This window comes from Schistocerca cancellata, chromosome 5, assembly GCF_023864275.1.
Source record: "Schistocerca cancellata isolate TAMUIC-IGC-003103 chromosome 5, iqSchCanc2.1, whole genome shotgun sequence".
In the NCBI taxonomy this organism is placed as follows: domain Eukaryota; kingdom Metazoa; phylum Arthropoda; class Insecta; order Orthoptera; family Acrididae; genus Schistocerca; species Schistocerca cancellata.
Window position 1 is genome coordinate 273,966,525 of NC_064630.1, and position 22,994 is coordinate 273,989,518.

At 39.2% G+C, this 22,994-nt stretch overlaps 1 protein-coding gene across 1 annotated transcript in view; it reads right to left on the reverse strand.

Annotated features, from left to right (window-relative positions):
- Positions 1-22,994, reverse strand: part of LOC126188079 (uncharacterized) — a 278,375-nt gene that overhangs the window by 194,231 nt on the left and 61,150 nt on the right. The window contains exon 2 of the mRNA XM_049929531.1: positions 18,769-18,913. Within this exon, the coding sequence (XP_049785488.1) occupies positions 18,769-18,837 (69 nt within the window). The 5' untranslated portion in view covers positions 18,838-18,913. The remainder of the gene's footprint in view (positions 1-18,768; positions 18,914-22,994) is intronic.

The following is a 22,994-nucleotide window of genomic DNA, read 5'->3' on the forward strand; positions in this document are numbered from 1 at the left end:
AATCTTCTATGCTCTTGTCATTACTTGTCATTTAGAACTGACAAATATGCGCTATTAAAGTGGTTCAGGATGTTCTGTCTTTAATGAAGTTATAATGAAATGGATGTAGCTATTGACCTTTCATGATGTTGCAGCTAGGTAACAGATGACTATGGAATTTAACTGTCAAGGTTATTTATGAAGCACCGAGAATTTTTTAAGAGAAGAAATTATATGAAGATCATGATGTGTCAGCAATTCTTTGTGACTTATTATGGTGCTAAGTTATGGTTCTTTGTGGATTATGGTGATATTATTGTTGATGATGATGATGCATTAGGTATGATTATGATATAGGCCAATGAAGATAAAGATCAGGGGCCTGTATCGTGGAATGAAGTAAATTGTGTTCATGGAGATATGTGGACTGTATTGATGCTGAAACATGTAATTTTGTGAGAGTAATTAATGCTATAATCTGTGACAAGAGAAAATTTAAATGTAATATTTGTAATCAGCGTATTTTCTGAATAAGTATGTGGAATGGCGGAATAACAATTCAAGACAATGAATTATTACTGGAAATGAGATTCTGTATTTACTGCCAGTACTAAGTAACACACTAAACAAAGTGCAAACAATTATGTGCAAAGTATTAATGAAATATTACAGGTATTACAACTTTGTTCAGCAGTTGACACAATACATACAGTAAAAATTAAAAAAGCGTATTCATGTAATGAGTTAACAACTCACTGTCATACTAACAATACAATAGTACTTAGTAGTCACTTGTGAGGTACTTTGTACTTTTATGGTCAAATCTTTATCAGTACAGTATTTTTTGTATTTCTTTTTTACCTTTTGCTTCCACCCTCTGGCATACACTTTATGCATTACAATTTTGGAAAGTACAAGGGGGGAGAGGGGGGAGGGGGGTTATGTAATAGTGTAACAGACTAGTGCAGCATTTGATGCATGTGTTTAATGAAGAAATTTATATAAGGTCACAAGTATGGAGATATTTCATAACTCTCAGTAACATTTTGTTATTCATTATTAAATGTTGTAAGAAAGTACAAATGCTGTCAAATTCGAAAGTATGTTAAATCAACAAAAATAATCAATTTTTGAAAATATATTGTAAGTAGAGAGACATAAACATATCTACATTTACATCTACATCCATACTCCACGAGCCACCTGGCGGTGTGTGGCGGAGGGTACTCTGAGTACCTCTATCAGTTCTCCCTTCTATTCCAGTCTCGTATTGTTCATGGAAAGAAAGGTTGTCGGTATGCCTCTGTGTGGGCTCTAATCTCTCTGATTTTATCCTCATGGTCTCTTCGCGAGATATATGTAGGAGGGAGCAATATACTGCTTGACTCCTCGGTGAAGGTATGTTCTCGAAACTTCAACAAAAGCCCGTACCGAGCTACTGAGCGTCTCTTCTGCAAAGTCTTCCATTGGAGCTTATCTATCATCTCCGTAATGCTTTCGTGATTACCAAATGATCCTCTAACGAACCGCACTGCTCCCCGTTGGATCTTCTCTATGTCCTCTATCAACCTTATCTGGTACGGATCCCACACTGGTGAGCAATATTCAAGCAATGGGCAAACAAGTGTACTGTAACCTACTTCCTTTGTTTTTGGATTGCATTTCCTTAGGACTCTTCCAATGAATCTCAGTCTGGCATCTGCTTTACCGACAATCATCTTTATATGATCATTCCATTTTAAATCACTCCTAATGCCTACTCCCAGATAATTTATGGAATTAACTGCTTCCAGTTGTAGCTAAATGATAAAGGATCTTTCTTTATATGTATTCACAGCACATTACACTTGTCTACATTGAGATTCAATTGCCATCGTGCCAAAACAATCTCACTTATTTGGCATGTGTTACAACTGCTGAAATATTAGAAAGGCCTATGGCCTATTTTCTTTTATCTAGCAGAAAGTGACAAAATAGATGTAATCTGGTCAAGAAACCACACCAGTCTTGGGTACTATTAACATTAACAGCTTTTTCTGTATTAGACAGTGACATTTTGATTTCTCATGTAACAAAACTTTTGATGAACTTTGATGAGGTGATAGATTCTTTCACAGAAACTAAAGCTTGCCATGTAAAGCTGTAGCAAGATTACACAGAAAAGATGCTGGAACCTAAGGACTGAAGAAATGTACACTGTCTTGCTTGTCTCTTGTCTTTTCTAGTTTTATGTTTCCTTTATTTAATTTTCTGTCATATGAAAGAGAAAGTTATTAGCTAATAGGCAATAAAGAGTGCAAATTTTCTGAAGAGTGCTTAATCTCCCAGTCACAAATAATCTCACCCAGTATCAATTGCAAGTTTTTTTTTTTTTTTTTTGGTTGAGATGGGGTATCAAACTGGCTGACGGGGAGTAGGAGAAAGACCACAGGAAATTTTAATTTCCACTGCGCTGATTACAGGTTTGATGGCTTAGGTTTGGTGGCTCCCATTACAAAATATACATGTTTGTATTCTACAGAGTGAAATACAGTGATGTGTGATAGAAGAACATTGTGAGAAGTTGCGTGGCACTGCAGTTTGGCACACTTAAGACCAAATAACATGCTTACATTTCCTTGAACTTATACGTTTTATCTATCAAACTCTTCAGAAAGGTGTGTGCTACAAAATGAACATATTTTTGAAAAATTTTTTCTTTTTAATTTTTGACGGCCTATCTCAAACACTTGAAGGACAGGTGGCGGGGGGGGGGGGGGGGGGGGGGGGGGCACTATCAAGTTTTTGTTGCTCTTGCTCTGGTTCGGAGATATCGTAGGTCTGGGGCTGGCTATGGTGGACCCTTGTGTGCTGTCAGACACCTCACTTTTGCACATATGGCAACAACAGTTGTCTCTGCAGGTGTGCTTAACCTTGACAATGCACAAGAGTCAGCCATTAAGTGAGCTGCAGCAGTGTGCTCATAGAGAACATGTCCTGCTTCACTCACTCACCACAGTGGCTGCTGCCGCAACCACCATAATAACAAATCCCCCCCCCCCCCAAGCATGGCTGACTCGACTGCCTTGGCCTGTACTGCAATGGTTGTCTGATGACCACTGGACATGAATGAGGATCTCTGATCCCTCCATGCCACCACTGATCAGCTGATGGCCCAGCTGCAGTGCTTACAGAAATGTGACACCCTAATAGAGCACACACACAAACGTTCACACTGCAAGATGTGAGCCACATGACACATAAACAACAAACTGGTCATTGCTGGTTCCAAAAGCATTTTGACTCACATGCTACCTAGTGCAGGCTGCCATGTTCACTCACTAGCGCCCCTAAAGGTCACCATTGAATAGGTATATGCGGGAAGACAATGGAAATTGATTAATAATTGCTTGAGTAATTGGAAAAATTGATTGGAAAGAATAGTTGAAAGAAATTTGAAGGTAACTGATGAATATGTGCACAATCCTGGGTGAATTTTTAACTGATAGCAATGTCAACAGACCTTCAATATCAATACATTCAAGGTCAATATTCATAATTTGCATTACGTACTGCTTCACATTAATTCCATTGTGCTCCATCTTGATTGCGACAATGTCAATGCTGGATCGCTCCTCCGGGTATAAGGTAAATTCTTCTTGTCTGCTTCGGACCTCTAGATGCAGGATCTCGGCAGCAAGCGAAATGATGAACAAATAGGAGTGGACATCTTGAATATATGAATAAATTTTCCTTTCCTAGTAAATTATTTTAACACTTTTAATATACGGTTGAAATACACATTTTTTAACAATGCTGGTACAATGGCTCTAAACATATGCCCGCACACTACCACTTATCAAAACAAACGGGTGAAGATAAAGTGAAGAGCATATTTCTTATTTTGTTTCATACAGATGTATGAAAACATTATCCTTGCCACAAAACAACTCATTAATTTATCTTTGTCGGTGTCTATAACCCACTCAGTTTACATATAAGAAAATAAAAGAACGAAAAAAATAATATGATTCAACACAGTGCCTTGTCCTTTCCACCAACAGCCACATTATCCTTGGAATAGAGTGACAGCTACTATCTCATACCTGCCTGAGGGTGGACAGCCCCAGTGCACTTACATTAGAGGACGACAGAAGCTGGTTGGAGCAGCATTATCACCACAATCTGCAAGCGACCATCCATAGTTTGGAGGAGGAGAGTGATGCAAACAGAGGCACATTCAACAATTTATGTTCAGAAAATGACTGACTGAAGACTACCGTGCTGAAAAAGGAGTCTGACCTGCATACAGCTCAAGTGACTGTAAATGGCTGATGGCACAGCAACAGCACCTGAGCCACTGCGACAGATAACAAAATGTGGCACGGTTAGACACAAGACGGGGCACCACATTTGGACAGCATCAGGTCCACTAGTTTTTTCCCATGTCCACAGACTCGCACCTGATTGCCTACGTAAAATGGAGGCCATTTTTGATGAGATGTTACAAGAAGGAATCACCCAACCATCAGACAGCCCATGGTCCTCCAAACTACACCTCATCTGTTAGAAAAATGGTTCATGGTGCCTGTGCAGTGACTACTGGGCACTGAATGCCTGAACTGTGCTGGACAGATACTCGGTGCTGCACATACAATAATTTACTCATTCGCGAGCCAGAATCACAAAATTCAGTGTGTTGGAATGCTGTAAAGCTTGCAACCAGATTTCCGTGGCAAAAACCAGATACATAAAATAGCAGTGACAACCCCATTCGGACTGTCTGAATTTTTTATCACACCATTTGGGCTCATAAATGTTGTACAAACTTAACGAAGGTTTATGGACAGTGTATTGAGGCAGTTAGCTTATTGTTTTTGCCTACCTAGACAATATTTTGGTATTCTCCGAAAATGATGAGGACCAAGAGAAGCATGTGATGGAGTTGAGAAACACGCTCAGTGATCACGGAATAACAGTTAACAAGGGCAAGTGCATGTTCAGGGAACCACTAGTAACCTTCCTAGGTTACAAAGGGTCAGCTCAGGGCACTTTTCCACTGCCGGGAAGGTTGAAATTGTTGCATACCCTCCCTCAACCTTAAAATTATCAAGAACTCAGGTGATTCCCAGGAATGATAAACTTTTATCAATGTCACCTCCCCAAAACGACCACCATTCACACATCACTAAACAATGCATTGACTGGATGTAATCAAAATGGTAAATGCTTGCTTCCATGGACACCTGATATGGAGTTGGCCTTCACGAAATGCAAAACGGCCAGCACGATTTGGTGACTCTTGCACACCCTGCACCAGGAGCTTACCTAGCCTTAGTAGTCGATTCAGGCCAGTTCATAATAGGTGCGACACTACACCAGAAGATGAATGGACATTAGCAACCACTAAGTTTTTTTCTCTCAGAAGTTATAGGCTGACCAAACTCATTGGAATGCATATGACAGGGAACTCCTCATTATGTACAATGGTGACAAACATTTTTGCCCCTTCATTGAGAGCAGACCTGTCACAAGATTCGCTGACGACAAACCCATCACTTCACGTTTCCCCAAAATCAGTGATCATGTTCTTCTTTAGCAGGCTCACCCGAGTACATACGCCAATTTTCTACAGATATGTGCCATATCCACAGAGCTGACAACATTGTGGCAGACTCTTTTTCATGCATCAATGAGCTAACACCAATGTTAGATTACTCAGAACTTGCATGTGCTCAAACTTTGGACACACAGTTACAGTCTTTGTTGACAGACTCTTCCACTGATCTGCATTTCGAACTTACAGATGCGCCCTGTGGCTTATCTAAGGTATGGTACAACATCTCTACTGATAGACCATGCTGATACATTACTCCCCACTTCTGACAAAAACTATTTGATAGCACCCACAATCCTTGCACCCAGGAACTAATACCTTGGTACAGTTGGTGACAGTTTTTCATGGCAGTCAACCAAGAAATGAACATGGGAGTGGACATGCATGTGCCTTCAGTGTCAATATGGTATGGTAAAGTAGGACGCCAAGTGCATGCTTCAGTAGGACAATCCCAAGTTCTAACACACATGATTTGGTCAGATCCTCTCCCTTCTAAAGTCTATAAGTATTTGTTTATGGCAGTGGATTGTTGCACAATGTGGGAAGATGCCATTCCAATCAGGGACATCTTCGTGGAAACTACCACATGACCATTGATGGAAACTGGGATAGCTCATTTTGGGTATCCACTTTTCATTATCACCAAACAGGGATACCAATTTGAGTCCACATTGTTAAAGCAATTGTCACAACTTTGTGGTTTCAAATGTAACCAGATAAGTAGCTACTATCCAGGCAGCAATGACTCGGTGGAAACATGGTACCACACCTTAAAGGCTGCCCTGATGTGCCACAAAAACTCTTGGACTCAAGCGTTGCTTTTGGTTTTGTTGGGTTTATGGACTGCCTTAAAAACTGACATGGCCTATTCATCGACAGAGTGAGTATATGGGGAACCATTATACGTCCCAGTGGAATTTCTTGTGCCCATGCCACTCTCGATTGAGGCACACCTACCCCACCTCTTGCAACAAATCAGAAAGCACACAACTCTGACGTCACATCACAGCACACGCCCGATTTTCATACACAAAGCTTTCAATAGTTGTCCACACATCATGCTTGGCATGGATCTGGTATGACATCCTCTACAGCCACTTAACACTTGCCCATATCAAAAGCTGTAGGGCAGACACACACACACGGTGGACATCCTCCTCCATGGAATACTTACCAAAGTGTCCATAGAGAAGATAAAACCCACTTGGATACTGCCAGCACTGCCCGCAACCCAACAGTGAACTTCATGCACACCTCCCACAAGAGCCACACAGCTGTGACTGGTGCGACTCTAACACCCTGGGTCTGGTTGCATCAGAGGAACCATCCAACAGCACCCACTTCTCTCCTGTCTGCACTCATGTGGGCCAAGAGGTGCAGTTTAAGTACCCTGCCATACCTGTCACTCTACAGGGGGAGAGGGGATGGGGGGGGGGGGGGGAAGGTGACTATCAAAAGTTGACAGGACACCATGAGTATGAGGCCAGTTTCTTTGCACTAGTTTTTGAGGAGTGTGTTTTGTTTCCTGCTTCATGTAATTTTTTGCTCTGTTATGCTGTATAATAAAGTTAAGTGAATAATTGCACAAATTCGAATACATATTCTTTTATGTAGTGCCAGTTCCTCTACACACTTACTTAGCCTTGATTCACAAACTTTATTATTGGATGAAACTAGGTTTAGACTGTAAGCCCATTTTCTAGTAAACAAAGATGGAACTAAGCGAAAATTAACATATCAACTTCTTAATGCATTTATTCTTGACTTCCACTATAAAAGTTATCTTTGTTGACACTTTTGGCACAGTTACAGTTTGTGTTCTACAACATTCATTAGGACAGTATTTATAATAATTATGAATTACACCCACCGGTGTAGAACTATCTGCACAGGAATTTGTGTCGTCATCTGTTTATGAATGAAGGCACCCAGATTCTTCTTCTATATACAGGTAGCAACATTTTCCAAAAAAGGTGACTAACTGAGTCAAGTCTGCTCATTCAGTAGCAAATGTGAGGATGTACACACCTGTTTTTTAGGTTTAGTATTTCTAATTAAGTGAGCTTTGCATCTTTTCTCTCTGTGTTTTAAGACTTCTACATCTATTACATGTTTGTGCTTTTGGTTTAAGCTATGTTTGCCAAAGGCTGAATCTGGCTTCTTCAATCTCGTGCATCTATGGTGTTCTTTAATCCTATAGCCCACTTCACATAGAACAGTGTTTCCACACACAGAGGAGGGGCAACAGGAAAACATGGAGGGGATGAGGTCTGCACATGCATGGCAGCAGAGTGTCTGATGACAAGGGCATCAAAACTGGTTGCAATTATTGTCATTTATTTCAACTTGAACTATATTACAAGTAAAATTGTAATACACAACAAAATTAACTTCAAACACAAACCAAAATGGTTGCAATTGCTTGATAACTGCTTCTGTCCCACACATTTAAAAAAAAAGGTGTACGATGCATGTATGTGGGCGTGTTTGACTATAGCTAAGTCTAAATTGCTGTGCAATAAATTGGCAGTATGTTGTCAAATTTTTTGCTGCCAACAGGCATTATGAGTGTAAACTAACTCATTCAACACTGCAACAAGAGACCACATTTATGAACAATTGAACAAGCAAACAACTAACCATCTTCTGTGAAAAATTTGAGAGAATGCTGACCAATAACATCAAAAACCACTGATATCTCAACAGGTAATTCTCCATATCATTTTAAGGCATTTTCCAATTTGTGCCTTGAGAATGACAGGGATTTACTTGTCGAAATATCAGAGTTTTTGACAAATTCATCCAGGTGCTTTTTTGATTCATTAGTGCATACAACACATGTAAAAGCTTAACTTCTCCTTGGGCGCTGCATTGAACACTACAGTCGGCATACTCCATAAAATACAAACTCCTAATCAATAAACTACGAGCCTTATAACCAATGTCTACAATGTAATATCATTATTACTGGTGTCTAAGTCTGTGCGCAAACCATATGATCATAAATTTATGATTTATATATTCAAACCTTCTTTCTGTCTTCATCTTCCTCTCAAAGTCTTCTTCCTGAAGCTTTCCAGCATGCCATACACAATGTCTCACACTGAAGGGGTGTAGTTGTCCATTGCTTCACATTCAAGTAATTCAGTGTCTGTCGTCTTCAATGTTTCCCCCCACCACATAGCCTTTAACAGTGCCCAAATTAATTCCATTTGGTTATACTGACAGTGATATGTAGGTACACGCAAAACAGTGTGACCACATTCTCATGCAAGAAAGTCAACTTTTTACATTCTATCACATGACTTGTATGAATTAAAGAGCTGCAGGAGTTAGGAATGAGTCTGGTTTACATTATGTAGAATATTTGTATTTATAACCCAGAGCACAATATCTGGTTCCCTGGAGTTTCTCTGTAACAGCTGAATGATAACTGGCAGGGTACATTAATGACCGACTTTGATACAGGAATTGTTCAGTGAGTGACTCCTTGAAACTGACAGCATTCATTTGGAAATGGTAGTCACTGCTGGATTTCTTACACCTAAATAAATAAAACAGAAGAAGAGCCAAGATGCAGAATAATTATCAGAGTACATTTGCAATGGGAACTTTCAAACCACTACTACCATCACTAATTTTCACCAGATATTCCTGGAATGATTCTGATTCACCCATGTATACAGGTTATGCACTGTTGAACTACTTCCTTCTCTTCTATTGTGCATCTTTATGGGGGATGTGGTTCATTCTGCATCTATGTCAGTTCTTTCAGTTAAAAACTATCTTCTTAACATAGACCCTATGTGAAACTAATGTTTTTTTTTTTTATTATTTTTTTATTTTTTTTTTTTTCCATTGCCGAAATAATGCTGCCTTCAAAGCCAATTTTCTCAGGCATAATTTTAACAAGTTTTTGTGATGCCACATATTCACCACTTTTATTTATTTCAAATAAAGAGCGCCGGCCGGGGTGGCCAAGCGGTTAAAGGCGCTACAGTCTGGAACCGCGCGACCGCTACGGTCGCAGGTTTGAATCCTGCCTCGGGCATGGATGTGTGTGATGTCCTTAGGTTAGTTAGGTTTAAGTAGTTCTAAGTTATAGGGGACTGATGACCTTCAAAGTTAAGTCCCATAGTGCTCAGAGCCATTTGAACCATTTGAATCAAATAAAGAGCACTTTAAAATATCATTGTCAAAACTATTCATTTGTGTTACAGGTTCCTTGCAACATCAATGCTTTCCAGGCAACTCAAGACCAACATTTTCTTAGGTTTCTACAGTTCTGACACTGTCATTTACAAGCCTCTGCCCAGTTCCGTAGCTGACACAACAGGCTTCTGGAGTCTGTTCTTGCTTCTTCAAATGTGAACAGTAGGTGTCCTGCTTTCAAATTCACATTTCAAAAAGTTATAAATGTGGTAAATAATATCCCTTGCTTGCTTGTGAAGCACTTCACATTTTTTTCTGAAATCTGACATTATTTGGAAATCGCAGTAACAGATTTACAGTTACATATTTGCTGCTATATTGCTGCACAAAAATAACATCAACAATTCAATGAAATAGTCAGTTGTCATAAAGAAAGGCAAGAGTGCAGCAGGCAGGAGAGATGTTCTCACTGTCTAGCTGTAGCTCACAGCTACTTACTCAGAAAGAGAATGAATCTTATTGGTTGCTAGTGGTTAATGGAGGACGATGCGCAGAACAGCCGAAAATTAGGCCACCTTCCTACATGACATGGACTTTAGTAGAGACTGACCTCCCTGTCTCCCCAATGTAGCAAGACTGATGCTCTGCAAATGATATTGTAAACTCCACTTTTCATGATGGCTGGTAGATTATCTCTTGAATTGAACCAAAATGTATCTATTGTTTGTGGGGCATAGAAGAACACACAGAAACCCTTTGCCTTTAAAATATTGTTTATCTTATTACAAATTTTACCTGTGACAGGTAAAATGCACAAGTGCTCCAATATTGTTTCTGAATATGTTGGTAACAGTATCTTTCAAATGAATCCTATGGATTCATAGCTGTATGGCTTACTCAGTCTCCACTTACCCAAACTTCACAAACCAGGAGTGCCAACTGACCAGTTGTATCTGCAATACAGGCACCAGTGCACTATACTGTCACGAAGCTCACTGTCATCATTAAGGAAAAAACTAAACTTCATAGGGGAAAATGGCATTAAGAACAGTTTGGATTAAGTAAACTTGTTAGCAGATGTTAAGACTCCATCAAATACAAAATTAGTCTTTTTTGATGTATACTGCTTGTTCTCAAGAATTCCTGTGAAAGATTTTATAGATACTGTGTCAAAATCCTTGTATTTGCAGAGCATTAATCCAGATGAGCAGCTGAGCACAATTAGTAGAATAGAATGTTGCTTAAATCAAAATTATTTCTGCTTTCAAGAGAGTTACTGTAAGCACGCAGATATGGCAATGGCCCTCCCCTTATCCCCCCACGCGACTGCTATAGTCGCAGGTTCGAATCCTGCCTCGGGCATGGATGTGTGTGATGTCCTTAGGTTAGTTAGGTTTAAGTAGTTCTAAGTTCTAGGGGACTGATGACCTCAGAAGTTAAGTCCCATAGTGCTCAGAGCCATTTGAACCATTTTGTACCCTTTGTACCTTTTGAACTCTTTGCCCAGCAGAAATGTTCATGGACAAGTGGAAAATTGATTATCTTAAGGATGGAGCACTATTTAAATGGGTTGTCTATTTGTAGAGATACATCAATGATATTCTCTGTATATGGAAAGGTTCCACTAGACAACTCCAGAAGTTCTTGGAAAATATGAACCAATGGTATACTAACATAAAGGTCAGTATGAAGTAGGGAAATTCCAACATCAGTTTCCTAAGACATCAACTTACAGATAGAAAATAGCAGGCATAAATGTTAAATCTACCAGAAAGACTTCTTTACTGACATATAAATCCGGCTTCCTCTTAACATCCACCAGCATACAAACACAGCATTTCAACACTTGATCCAGCATCTCCTTTCTAACCTCAAGTCCCAAAAAGAATGTGATGAAGAACTTCATAAAATAGAACAGTTACCATAAATAATGAATTTGAATCTAAAATTATTGACATTCTCACTAAAAAAAACTGAAGAAGCAAGCCAGCCCTTTACTGTGCCCAAAAAACAATGTAGGTAGAATAAAAAGGAAATACTACAGTTTACCTTTCTAAAAGGATACACGTTTTATGGGCAACTCAAATGATAAATAACTGGCCATCATAAAAAGTGTGGTTTTTATGATCATCTGCAAAGAGTGTCAGTTTGCTACACTGGAGGGACTGGGACGTTAGTCTCTGCTAGGCTCAAAGAACACCATAGGAGCTGGAGGTTAAAAAAGCCTGATTCATCCTTCCCTGAACACAGCTTAAACCAAAAGCACAAATATGTAATACAAGCAGAAGTCCTCAACACAAAGAGAAAAGTTACAAAGCTCACTTAATTAAAAATATTAGATATTAAAAAAAAAAAGCAAATGTATTATCCTCAAATTTGCTATTGAATGAGCAGACTCGATTCAGTTAATCACCCCTTTTAGACAATGCTGCTACCTGTACATGGGAAAAGTGTGAGATCATCCACATGAGTGCTGAAGGACTCCGTTAAACTTCGGTTACACAATAAATCAGTCAAATCTATGGCCATAAATTCAACTACATACCTAGGAATTACAATTACGAAAAACTTACATTGGAAGGAACACACAAGAAATGTTGTAGGGAAGGCTAACCGAAGACTGTGTTTTACTGGCAGGACACTTAGAAAATGTAACAGAGCTACTAAAGAGACTCCCTACACTACACTTGTCCATCCTCTTTTAGAATACTGCTGCAAAGTTTAGTATTCTTTCCAGATAGTATTGACAGAGTACATCAAGAAAGTTCAGAGAAAAGCAGCACATTTTGTATTATCGTGAAATAGGGGAGAGAGTGTTACTGACATGATACAGGATCTGGAATGGACATCATTAAAACAAAGGCGTTTTCCATTGCAGAGGAATCTTCTCGTTAAATTTCAATCACTAACTTGTTCCTCCAAATGCAAAAATATTTTGTTGATGCCGACCTACATAGGGAGAAACGATCATCATAATAAAATAAGGGAAATCAGAGCTCGCACGGAAAGATATAGGTGTTCGATTTTCCCACACTTTACGGAATAATAGAGAATTATTGTGAAGGTGGTTCAATGAACCATCTGCCAAGCACTTAAATGTGATTTGCGGAGTATCAATGCAGATGTAGATGTGGGAAGAACCTGGGTGCCTTCATTCACAAATAGATGATGACACCAATTCCTGTGTAGATGATTCCACTCCAGTGTATGTTATTCATAGTTATTGTAAATGCTGTCCTAATCAATGTTGTAGACCATACACTGTAACAGTGTCAAAATTGTCAGCAAAGGTAACCTTTATAGTTTGTATTAAGAAGTTCATGTGTTTATCTTTGCTTGGTGCCACCTTAGGGATCAGATGCATAGTAGAAAATGGGCACATAACCCAAAACATAGGTCATCCAATAATTAAGTCTGTGCATCAAGGCTAAATAAGTGTTTAATTTAATACAGTAAATGTATTAGTTGTGATAGGTAGCCTAAGTTCTATTTTTATTTACTTCTTTTTACTGTCGTTCTTTACCCACAACATGAACGCCTGTTGCTGGTAGTATCAGACACAAATGTTCATTTCTCACTGCTAATGTTAATTCCTGAAATATTAGGGATATTTCACCATCACAGTCTAAACGAATATTCATTGTTGTCCAAAAAATGTGTCCAAACACAACCAGACTTATTTGTTGTTCTTCATCTTCATTTTTCTACCCATGGGCCTCTTGCTCCATTATTATGTCCTGGAGCCTATCCCTTGTCCCAGAACATGTACTGGTTTCTAAGGTTGAATACACAAATTTCCTATCAGCAGCCCTATTTAACAATACAGACTTTAGATGCAACAGCTATTTCTACGATCAGCTGCAAGATATCGCTATGGATAAACCACATCATCAAGTGGTTGCCAATTTCTTCATGGAGCATTTTGAAAGACAGTCATTGGACTTGGCCTGTTGCAAACCTAAGGTGTGATATAGGTACACCAATGACACCTCCCTTGTGCGGAGCCAGTTTGTGGAAATGGTCACTGACTTTCTATCTGAACAGTAGAAAAAGACCGACAGCTGCTTTTCCTAGATGTGCTAGTTACAAGGAATAGTGAGAACCTGGGTCACAGCATGTACTGAAAACTGACTTGCATAGACTAATACCTGCACAATCTCTCAAATCATCACTCCAGCCAGGAAAGGGGCATGATTAATATGCTTGTAACGTGTGCACGATGAATATGTAAGATAACAAAGTTTGTTGATAGGCATGCTCTTGGTGTGGAGGAGAACTACGAGTCCCACTTGTTCAGAAAGACATAGAAATTTACAAACATGACAATAGTTTTAACAAGAAAGAATGAAATCTCAAGGTAAATGGATCCTAGATTCTCATGCTGCAATGATCGATAATTTCAGGTAGCAAAGGGAGAACTACAGTGAACAATCAGGGAAAATCCCTCAGACATTGGCTCAACAGGCACATGTAATCTCCAACCACATGCTAGACTCCAGTCTGCCACCAGAAATGAAATGTGACAATGTTGACCACTCATTCTGGCAAAACAGAAGGAAAATAAAAAATTGGACACCTTTAAGTCTAAGTGCCTGTTAACAATACAAATTGAGATTGCAGTCAGTATCATAAAATGACATCTTAGGGATTTCTATCACATTCTATTGTAATTTTAGTATTTTCTCTAACTGCTTAGAGGAGTTTACAAATTGTACTGTCAGAATAGCTGTCTTTTAAGTTTCCAAAATCATTACTGAAGTACTGCAGTGAAAGAACTGTTCTGTACAGCACTCTTTCAGGGCCTTTATTCCACTTTATGTGTATATAGCCACTCCTGATTTCCTTATATCATGCCAATAGAAATTTCACACTTACTTGCATCTTTTCAATTTCTGCGAATTCCAAGTAACTTAATGATGTGCATAGCGCATCTGTAGAAAGCTCTTTAGATTTTCCATTTTCCTTTAGTGATATGAGAAGCTCACTTTCTTATGTTAAGTGCTTCTTATATTTTGATGTAAAAGTCCATGTGTATTGTGATTTTATGCTTGTGCTGTCCAAGCTGCAGTTTTTTTGTTTCTTCACTGACTGTTTACTTGAGATGTAGACAATATTGAGTCTGGTGTGAAAGACAATGAATAAATCACATCTATATGTAATCAGATTGGACTTGTATCATGCAAAGAGTGGCACAATCTTCACATTAGTGTGACGAGCACTACCAGCAATGTTCCTGATGTTGTTCTCAATTGCATAATTGAAATTATGGCCCAAACTGTTCCCAGCATCCTATCAATCAATCAATTATCTTCTTTACAATGGTCTTTCCTCAGAGAATGTAAGTCATAAGTGACATTTCTGAAACCTGCACTTAGCTTAAAAAATAACAGATACTTTGTGTTCACAAACCAGAGAGTTTTGCACTAGTTCAAGCATTCACTTCTGATTACTGCCAACAGAAACACTTTCGTGGTCATTTTATATCTGTGACTACTACTAGTCTAAATTTGAACTTTTTTCTTTGGTGTCAGGATATTCCTGGATTCCTTAGGTTGTCTGTACACTTTCGTCTACAGTCTCTAAATCAGTGGAAACATCAAGACTTGCATCTTTGTATTGCTGTTTCTCACTATTATTCTGTGGTAGTTTATATGCTTGTCCACTGTGACAACATTTTTTAGTGTTAAGTTATTAAATATTTTCCAATAATACCGGATGATCAAAAAGTCAGTATAAATTTGAAACCTTAATAAACCATGGAATAATGTAGATAGAGAGGTAAAAATTAACACACATGCTTGGAATGATATGGGGTTTTATTAGAACCAGAAAAAAAAATAAAAAATCCCAAAGTTCACAAAATGTCCACGTGAAATATCTCTTGCGCACGGCGTTTGGTGATGATCGTGTGCTCAGCCGCCACTTTCGTTATGCTTGGCCTCCCAGGTCCCCAGACCTCAAGTCCATGCAATTACTGGCTTTGGGGTTACCTGAAGTCACAAGTGTATCGCGATCGACCAACATCTCTAGGGATGCTGAAAGACAACATCCGACGCCAATGCCTCACCATAACTCCGGATATGTTTTACAGTGCTGTTCAGAACATTATTCCTCGACTACAGCTATTGTTAAGGAATGATGGTGGAAGTATTGAGCATTTCCTGTAAAGAACATCATCTTTGCTTTGTCTTACTTTGTTATGCTAATTATTGCTATTCTGATCATATGAAGCGCCATCTATCAGACATTTTTTTAACTTTTGTATGTTTTTTGGTTCTAATAAAACCCCATGTCATTCCAAGCATGTGTGTCAATTTGTACCTCTCTATCTACATTATTCCAGGATTTATTCAGTTTTCAAATTTATACTAACTTTTTGATTACCTGGTAGTTTATGTTTCCTGTAAGTGACTTAACTTGTACTGCACCAGAGACTGCAGTTAAATTAAGTTGCATTCAATACATGAGTATAAAGTGAACAAACTTTGAAGTAAAACATAGTATGGAACACAGCCAGCTATTTTCATCCTCATAATCAATGAAGAACTCATAATTGCTCTTTTACTAACATTAAATGACCACAGTCCATTACCTTGTTTTGCTTAATACGGTGTCTACTATCACTATTCAACACTTAGTTGCTAACAACATACATACACTAACACTTCTACAGGCCTTGATGTACTAGAAACAGACTTCCTATTAGCTTTTGCTTCCACAGTTCTAAAAGCTGTGTTTAGTACACATGAAAATCTCAACATTCAATTCAAAGTCAGTGTTGTGAACAGGAGACCTAAAACATTTGTACAATAAATAGTTAAAAGTGGATGAGTGGCTTGAATTTCTTGAGAACAAAATGGGTTCAGTAACATTTACTACTAGGTACATTGCAGAGTATGGCTGAACTTAATGCAGATAATAACTTAAGAATCATTTTGTTAAGAAATGGGCCAACTAAGGTTTACGCCAAACCAATTTAATGGAGTTGAAAGTTTACGTAAACTGAATTAAACCAAATTGGGATGAAAAAACTGAAATAACATTCAACACAATTCCTTCTGTTGCATCTGCACAGCTTATGGTTCAGTTCAGTTAACCAACCCGAGCTTCACAGTGTGATGGAGACTACATAAGGGTGTAATTTCTGATCCTTCTATTTGAAATTCTGAAGACAGACTCGTGAAAAACCTAAAAACCTGAAATATGCTGTATACATTTTGATGGTTATCAGGCAGTCGTAAGGTAGCCAAATGGCTGTTCAGGATTACGGTTGTAAATCGCACTACAGGTTGCGATATTGTGTCTTGGTTTGAAACTTTGAAAATAGACTTGTGAAACATCCAAAATTCACAGCATGCATTTTGGCAGCCGTTGGTCAGTCATAAGGTAACCTAAAGTCTGTTCAAGATTATGACTGCATACCTCCCTACAGGCCACAGTTTTGGGGATTTTGTTCTGAACTTCTGGAAACAGACTTGTGAAACATCCAAAACTTGCTGCATACATTTTGATGAGTATTGGACAATCATAAGGTGCCCAAATTCCTGCTCACAAGTATGAATGCGAACTGTGCAAGTCACAATTTTGAGTTTTTGCTGTAATGGTAAGGTAGTCAAATGCCTTGTCATGAGGATTAATGATGCCACATTACAGACTGAAATTTGAAAATAAACTAATGACACACTTCGAATTTGCTGCAAGATTTGGACAGTGATTGGACCATCTTAAGGTAACCACATGCTTTGTCATGTGCATGAATGGTTATGATGCTATAGGCCACAACTCAAAAATACGCACATCAGACACCCAGAATATGCTGTAAAAATTTTGATGATGATCGGACAATCTTAAGGTAGCCAAATAGCACTGCTTGAGCATGAATGGAGTAAAGTTACTGCTTTGTCATTGTTTCCCTTAGTCCCTTTGTACTCCAAATTTTAATTTCTGAGTTGCAATGAAACTAATGTTCTGTAAAAAAAAATAAATCATAATAAGCTACTGCAGTTTTAAAGATCACAGTGAACTCCAGCTTTATGCAAAACCACCGTCGATAGCAGTGGCCACTGCGCACTGTGCAAACACAACTCGAGTTAGTAACAGTCTAACTCGGAGTGACCTGAAATCCCCTCCGCCCAAGTTAACCCAGTTTGGAAATTTGAGTTGCCCGATCTCTAGTTCTGTTGTCTGACTAACAGAATTACAAAATGAAACACCATAAAAAAATAGCAGTAAAATATTACAGTAGTCATAAAAGATGTCTTGGCTGAATTAGCACAGAAACTAACACTCTGTGGACTAGTAACAAAGTCAATATAACTTCCTATCAAGATATTTTCGTTTTTGTGTTAAGAAAAACTCCAACTGCATACAGACATACACATTTTCTTCAACAACCAACAGGATACTATAATATTAGGATCCTGCTGAAACATCCATTGACACATGCCATAAATGTATAGTACTACTCCATCTGTTATATGTAATACCAGTGCCTCAAAGATTTATTGTTTGTTTTGTTATATTTTTCCAGGTATTTATTGTGACTTGCATTTCTGAGATCACTTAGTGAAAACTCAAAATGTGACACTGCAGTGTGGTTTGGATTCCATGTTACACTCTTATGTTCCCTAACAACTGATTAGGATAACTGGTTTTCTTTTGGAGGCATGCCTTGACTCACTACACGTAATAGCACAATGTCTATGAAGATGCTTTGTTTACCTGTCTTCCAAATATATTCTTGAAGATATACTACTTTTGCTACAGCCAAATTTTTAAGAAAAAGAATTGAAGTAAAAGAAAACATGAGGCATTGGATATGGTACCATACTTATTTTCAATACATATATGCAGACTGAAGTAATGACTGAAAATTTGTACCAAGGCTGGGATTCGAATCCTTCGTACAAATTTTCATTTGTCATTTCAGTCTGTGTATATCAATCATAGTTGTTTTGAAAAGGTATCTGGAATACTTGATACCTCTATTCACCACAAATAAACAGCTCAAAAAACACTGTTAGTGCTTTTTAAAACAGTACCTTCAAAATATAACCATGCCTCTTCAGTTCATCAGGAGACAATTTTTTGACCACGACTTCTGGCTGCATTATTGTATCAGTTCTCCCAATATAAATATGCCAGACTTGAATATTTTATGAATGATGCTAAAATGCTGTGATCCACCTGCAAAAAGAGCAATATGTTAAGTTTTAATATTATACTTTATTAACACTTTGGCAAGAATTTTTTTTTCTTTTACTGATTATCCACATCTTTCTTTCTATCTGGAGTGTCTACTGATAGTACCTTCATTTATGTAAAATCTACGTGTTGAAACAAAATCATTGTTCACCAATTAAAATTAGCATATACACAATGGAACTGGCTTTGTTTCTTATACACTGACGGAAAAAAAATGCAGCACCAACAAATAAGTAATTCTGGGAATACATTTGTCTAGGCAACATACATAAGTGATTAACACTGCAAGATCACAGGTTAGTGTAACTGCAAGATAAGCCATTGCAAATGTGAAACGCTTGTACATTAATAACCAGTGTTACCACCAGAATGTTGAATGCAATTGTGCAAACATGCAGGAATTGTGTTGTAAATGTGCTGGATGCTAGTTTGTGGAATGGAATTCCATGCCTGTTGCACTTGGTTTCTCAATACCGGGATGGTTAATGCTGTTTGTGGATGATGTGCTGGAATTGTCAATGGATGATGATCATCCACATGCTATGATCAAACATGCTAAAGCATAACACTAACACTCTGTGGAGCATCTTGGTTTACAAGAGCAGTATGTGAGCAAGCATTATCCTGTTGGAAAACACCCCCTAGATTGATGTTCCTGAATGGCAGCACACACATCAAACTATCACACTGACATACAAGTTTGCAGTCAAGGTGTATTGGATAATCAAAAGAGTGCTCCTGCTGTCATATGAAATTGTGCTCTAGACCATAACTCCAGGTGTATGTCCAGTGTATCTAACACACAGACAGGTTGGTTGGAGGCCCTCTACTGGCTTCTTTTTAACCAACACAGTCATCCTTGCCACCGAGGCAGAACCAGCTTTCATCAGAAATTACAACAGATCTCCACCCTGCCCTCCAATGAGCTCTCACTTTACATCACTGAAGTTCCAAGAGGCAGTGGTTTGCGGTCATTGGTATGCACAATACAGTGTGTCTGGCTCAGAGCTGACCTTGAAGTCACCAATTTGAAACAGTTTGTTGTGGCACTTTGGTGTTAACTGCTGCTCAAATTGCTGCTGCAGATGCAGCCAGAGCCATACCCCAACCACAATGGTCTTCTCTCTCGGTAGTGCCACTTGGCCATCTGGAGCCCGGTCTTCTTGCGAACATATATTCTTGTGACCACCTTACAGTAACTACATTCCTGCCAAATCTTTCTGCACTATCACAGAAGGTAGACAGTTTCTCGTAGAACTATTGTATGAGCACATTCAAACTCAGTGAGGTGGTGACAGTGGTGTGTTTGGTGCCTTAAAGGCATTCTTGATTAACATCAACTCACCACATTCAATCTCAAAGGTAACTTATGCTCACAACCAACGCAGTATTTATTTATCCTGATGCACATTCTTATAGTGGCACTATTAGTGCCACTGTTAAGTGACTGGTGAAAAATTTTAATACACATTATCTTTCAGATGTAGAAACATGCCTACCAACTTTCGTTTATGTCACATTACTCCTCCTTGGTGCTGTAATGTTTTTTCCAATCAGTGTACATAATTATACAGGGTGTTTCAAAAATAACCGGTATATTTGAAACGGCAATAAAAACTAAATGAGCAGCCATAGAAATACACCGTTTGTTGCAATATGCTTGGGACAACAGTACATTTTCAGGCAGACAAACTTTCGAAATTACAGTAGTTACAATTTTCAACAACAGATGGCGCTGCAAGTGATGTGAAAGATATAGAGGACAACGCAGTCTGTGGGTGCGCCATTCTGTACGTCGTCTTTCTGCTGTAAGCGTGTGCTGTTCACAACGTGCAAGTGTGCTGTAGACAACATGGTTTATTCCTTAGAACAGAGGATTTTTCTGGTGTTGGAATTCCACCGCCTAGAACACAGTGTTGTTGCAACAAGATGAAGTTTTCAACGGAGGTGTAATGTAACCAAAGGACCGAAAAGCGATACAATATAGGATCTGTTTGAAAAATTTTAACGGACTGGGAACGTGATGGATGAACGTGCTGGAAAGGTAGGGCGACCAGGTACGGCAACCACAGAGGGCAATGCACAGCTAGTGCAGCAGGTGATCCAACAGCGGCCTCGGGTTTCCGTTCGCCGTGTTGCAGCTGCGGTCCAAATGATGCCAACGTCCACATATCGTCCCATCGCCAGAGTTTACACCTCTATCCATACAAAATTCAAACGCGGCAACCCCTCAGCGCCGCTACCATTGCTGCACGAGAGACATTCGCTAACGATATAGTGCACAGGATTGAAGACGGCAATATGCATGTGGGCAGCATTTGGTTTACTGACGAAGCTTATTTTTACCTGGACAGCTTCGTCAATAAACAGAACTGGTGCATATGGGGAACCGAAAAGCCCCATGTTGCAGTCCCATCATCCCTGCATCCTCAAAAAGTACTGGTCTGGGCCGCCATTTCTTCCAAAGGAATCATTGGCCCATTTTTCAGATCCGAAACGATTACTGCATCACGCTATCTGGACATTCTTCATGAATTTGTGGCGGTACAAACTGCCTTAGACGACACTGTGAACACCTCGTGGTTTGTGCAAGTTGGTGCCTGGCCACATCGCACGGCCGACATCTTTAATTTCCTGAATGAATATTTCGATGATCGTGTGATTGCTATGGGCTATCCGAAACATACAGGAGGCAGTGTGGATTGGCCTCCCTATTCGCCAGACATGAACCCCTGTGACTTCTTTCTGTGGGGACACTTGAAAGACCAGGTGTACCGCCAGAATCCAGAAACAATAGAACAGCTGAAGCAGTACACCTCATCTGCATGTGAAGCCATTCCGCCAGATATGTTGTCAAAGGTTTCGGGTAATTTCATTCAGAGACTACGCCATATTATTGCTACGCATGGTGGATATGTGGAAAATATTGTACTATAGAGTTTCCCAGACCGCAGCGCCATCTGTTGTTGAAAATTGTAACTACTGTAATTTCGAAAGTTTGTCTGCCTGAAAATGTACTGTTGTCCCAAGCATATTGCAACAAACGGTGTATTTCTATCGCTGCTCGTTTAGTTTTTATTGCCGTTTCAAATATACCGGTCATTTTTGAAACACCCTGTAGATACTCTTAATTCAAACATGTATATTTACATATAGTCCGCCCCGATAGCTGAGTGGTCAGCGCGGTGGTCTGCCAACACCAAGGTGCCTGGGTTCGATTCCCGGCTGGATCAGAGATTTTCTCCGCTCAGGGACTGGGTGTTATGTTGTCCTCATTATCATTTCATCATCATCATCAGTGAAAGGCAACGGGAAACCACCATTGGAATCATTTCCCTAGACACTCATGCGGTGGACCTTTCTGACAAGGCTTCCCCCATGACAAAACCTCCTGTAAGGCAGAACATGAAGTTTTTTATAATTACATATAAGAGTCAAGCATTTTGAGACTCACTCTGGTAGCCATACTGGTTAGCATGCTACTTTCAGGAGGGGCACCAGCCTTCAATCAAATCAGCCTAGCAGATTAATGATAACGACCAGTGTGCCAGCCAGCCTGGATGTGGTTTTGAGATTGTTTCCAACATCTGGCTATGTGAATACTGGGCTGGTTCATACATCTCACCTCAGTTACATGATACACAAACATTACGAAAACATTCTCACAGTTTCATATGGGAGAACACTGGAAGCAGACAGATGGGGTAGAGTGCATACAATACTACATGGCCTTTAGCTGTGCAGACAGCATGGTAAAGGAAAGGTGAACTGTAGTGGTTGGAGCACTCTTGCTGATGGGACAGTGTGGTAGGGGAGGTGCGGTTTTATAGCTGAAGCCTTCACACTAATGTCTGTCTACCTTACAGAAATTCTAAGCCAGAGCCAGTGAGTCTGCAAATGATCATATCAACAGCTTATGCCAGAATGACCGATAGTTTGACAAGTCAAAAGTTTATTATTAAAAACACAACGAGTTATAGGATTACACTGACACTGCAATGAAACAACTGATTTATATTTGCCTGAGTTGTAAATCTACTTTTCTTTTTCTTGCTGCCATGTT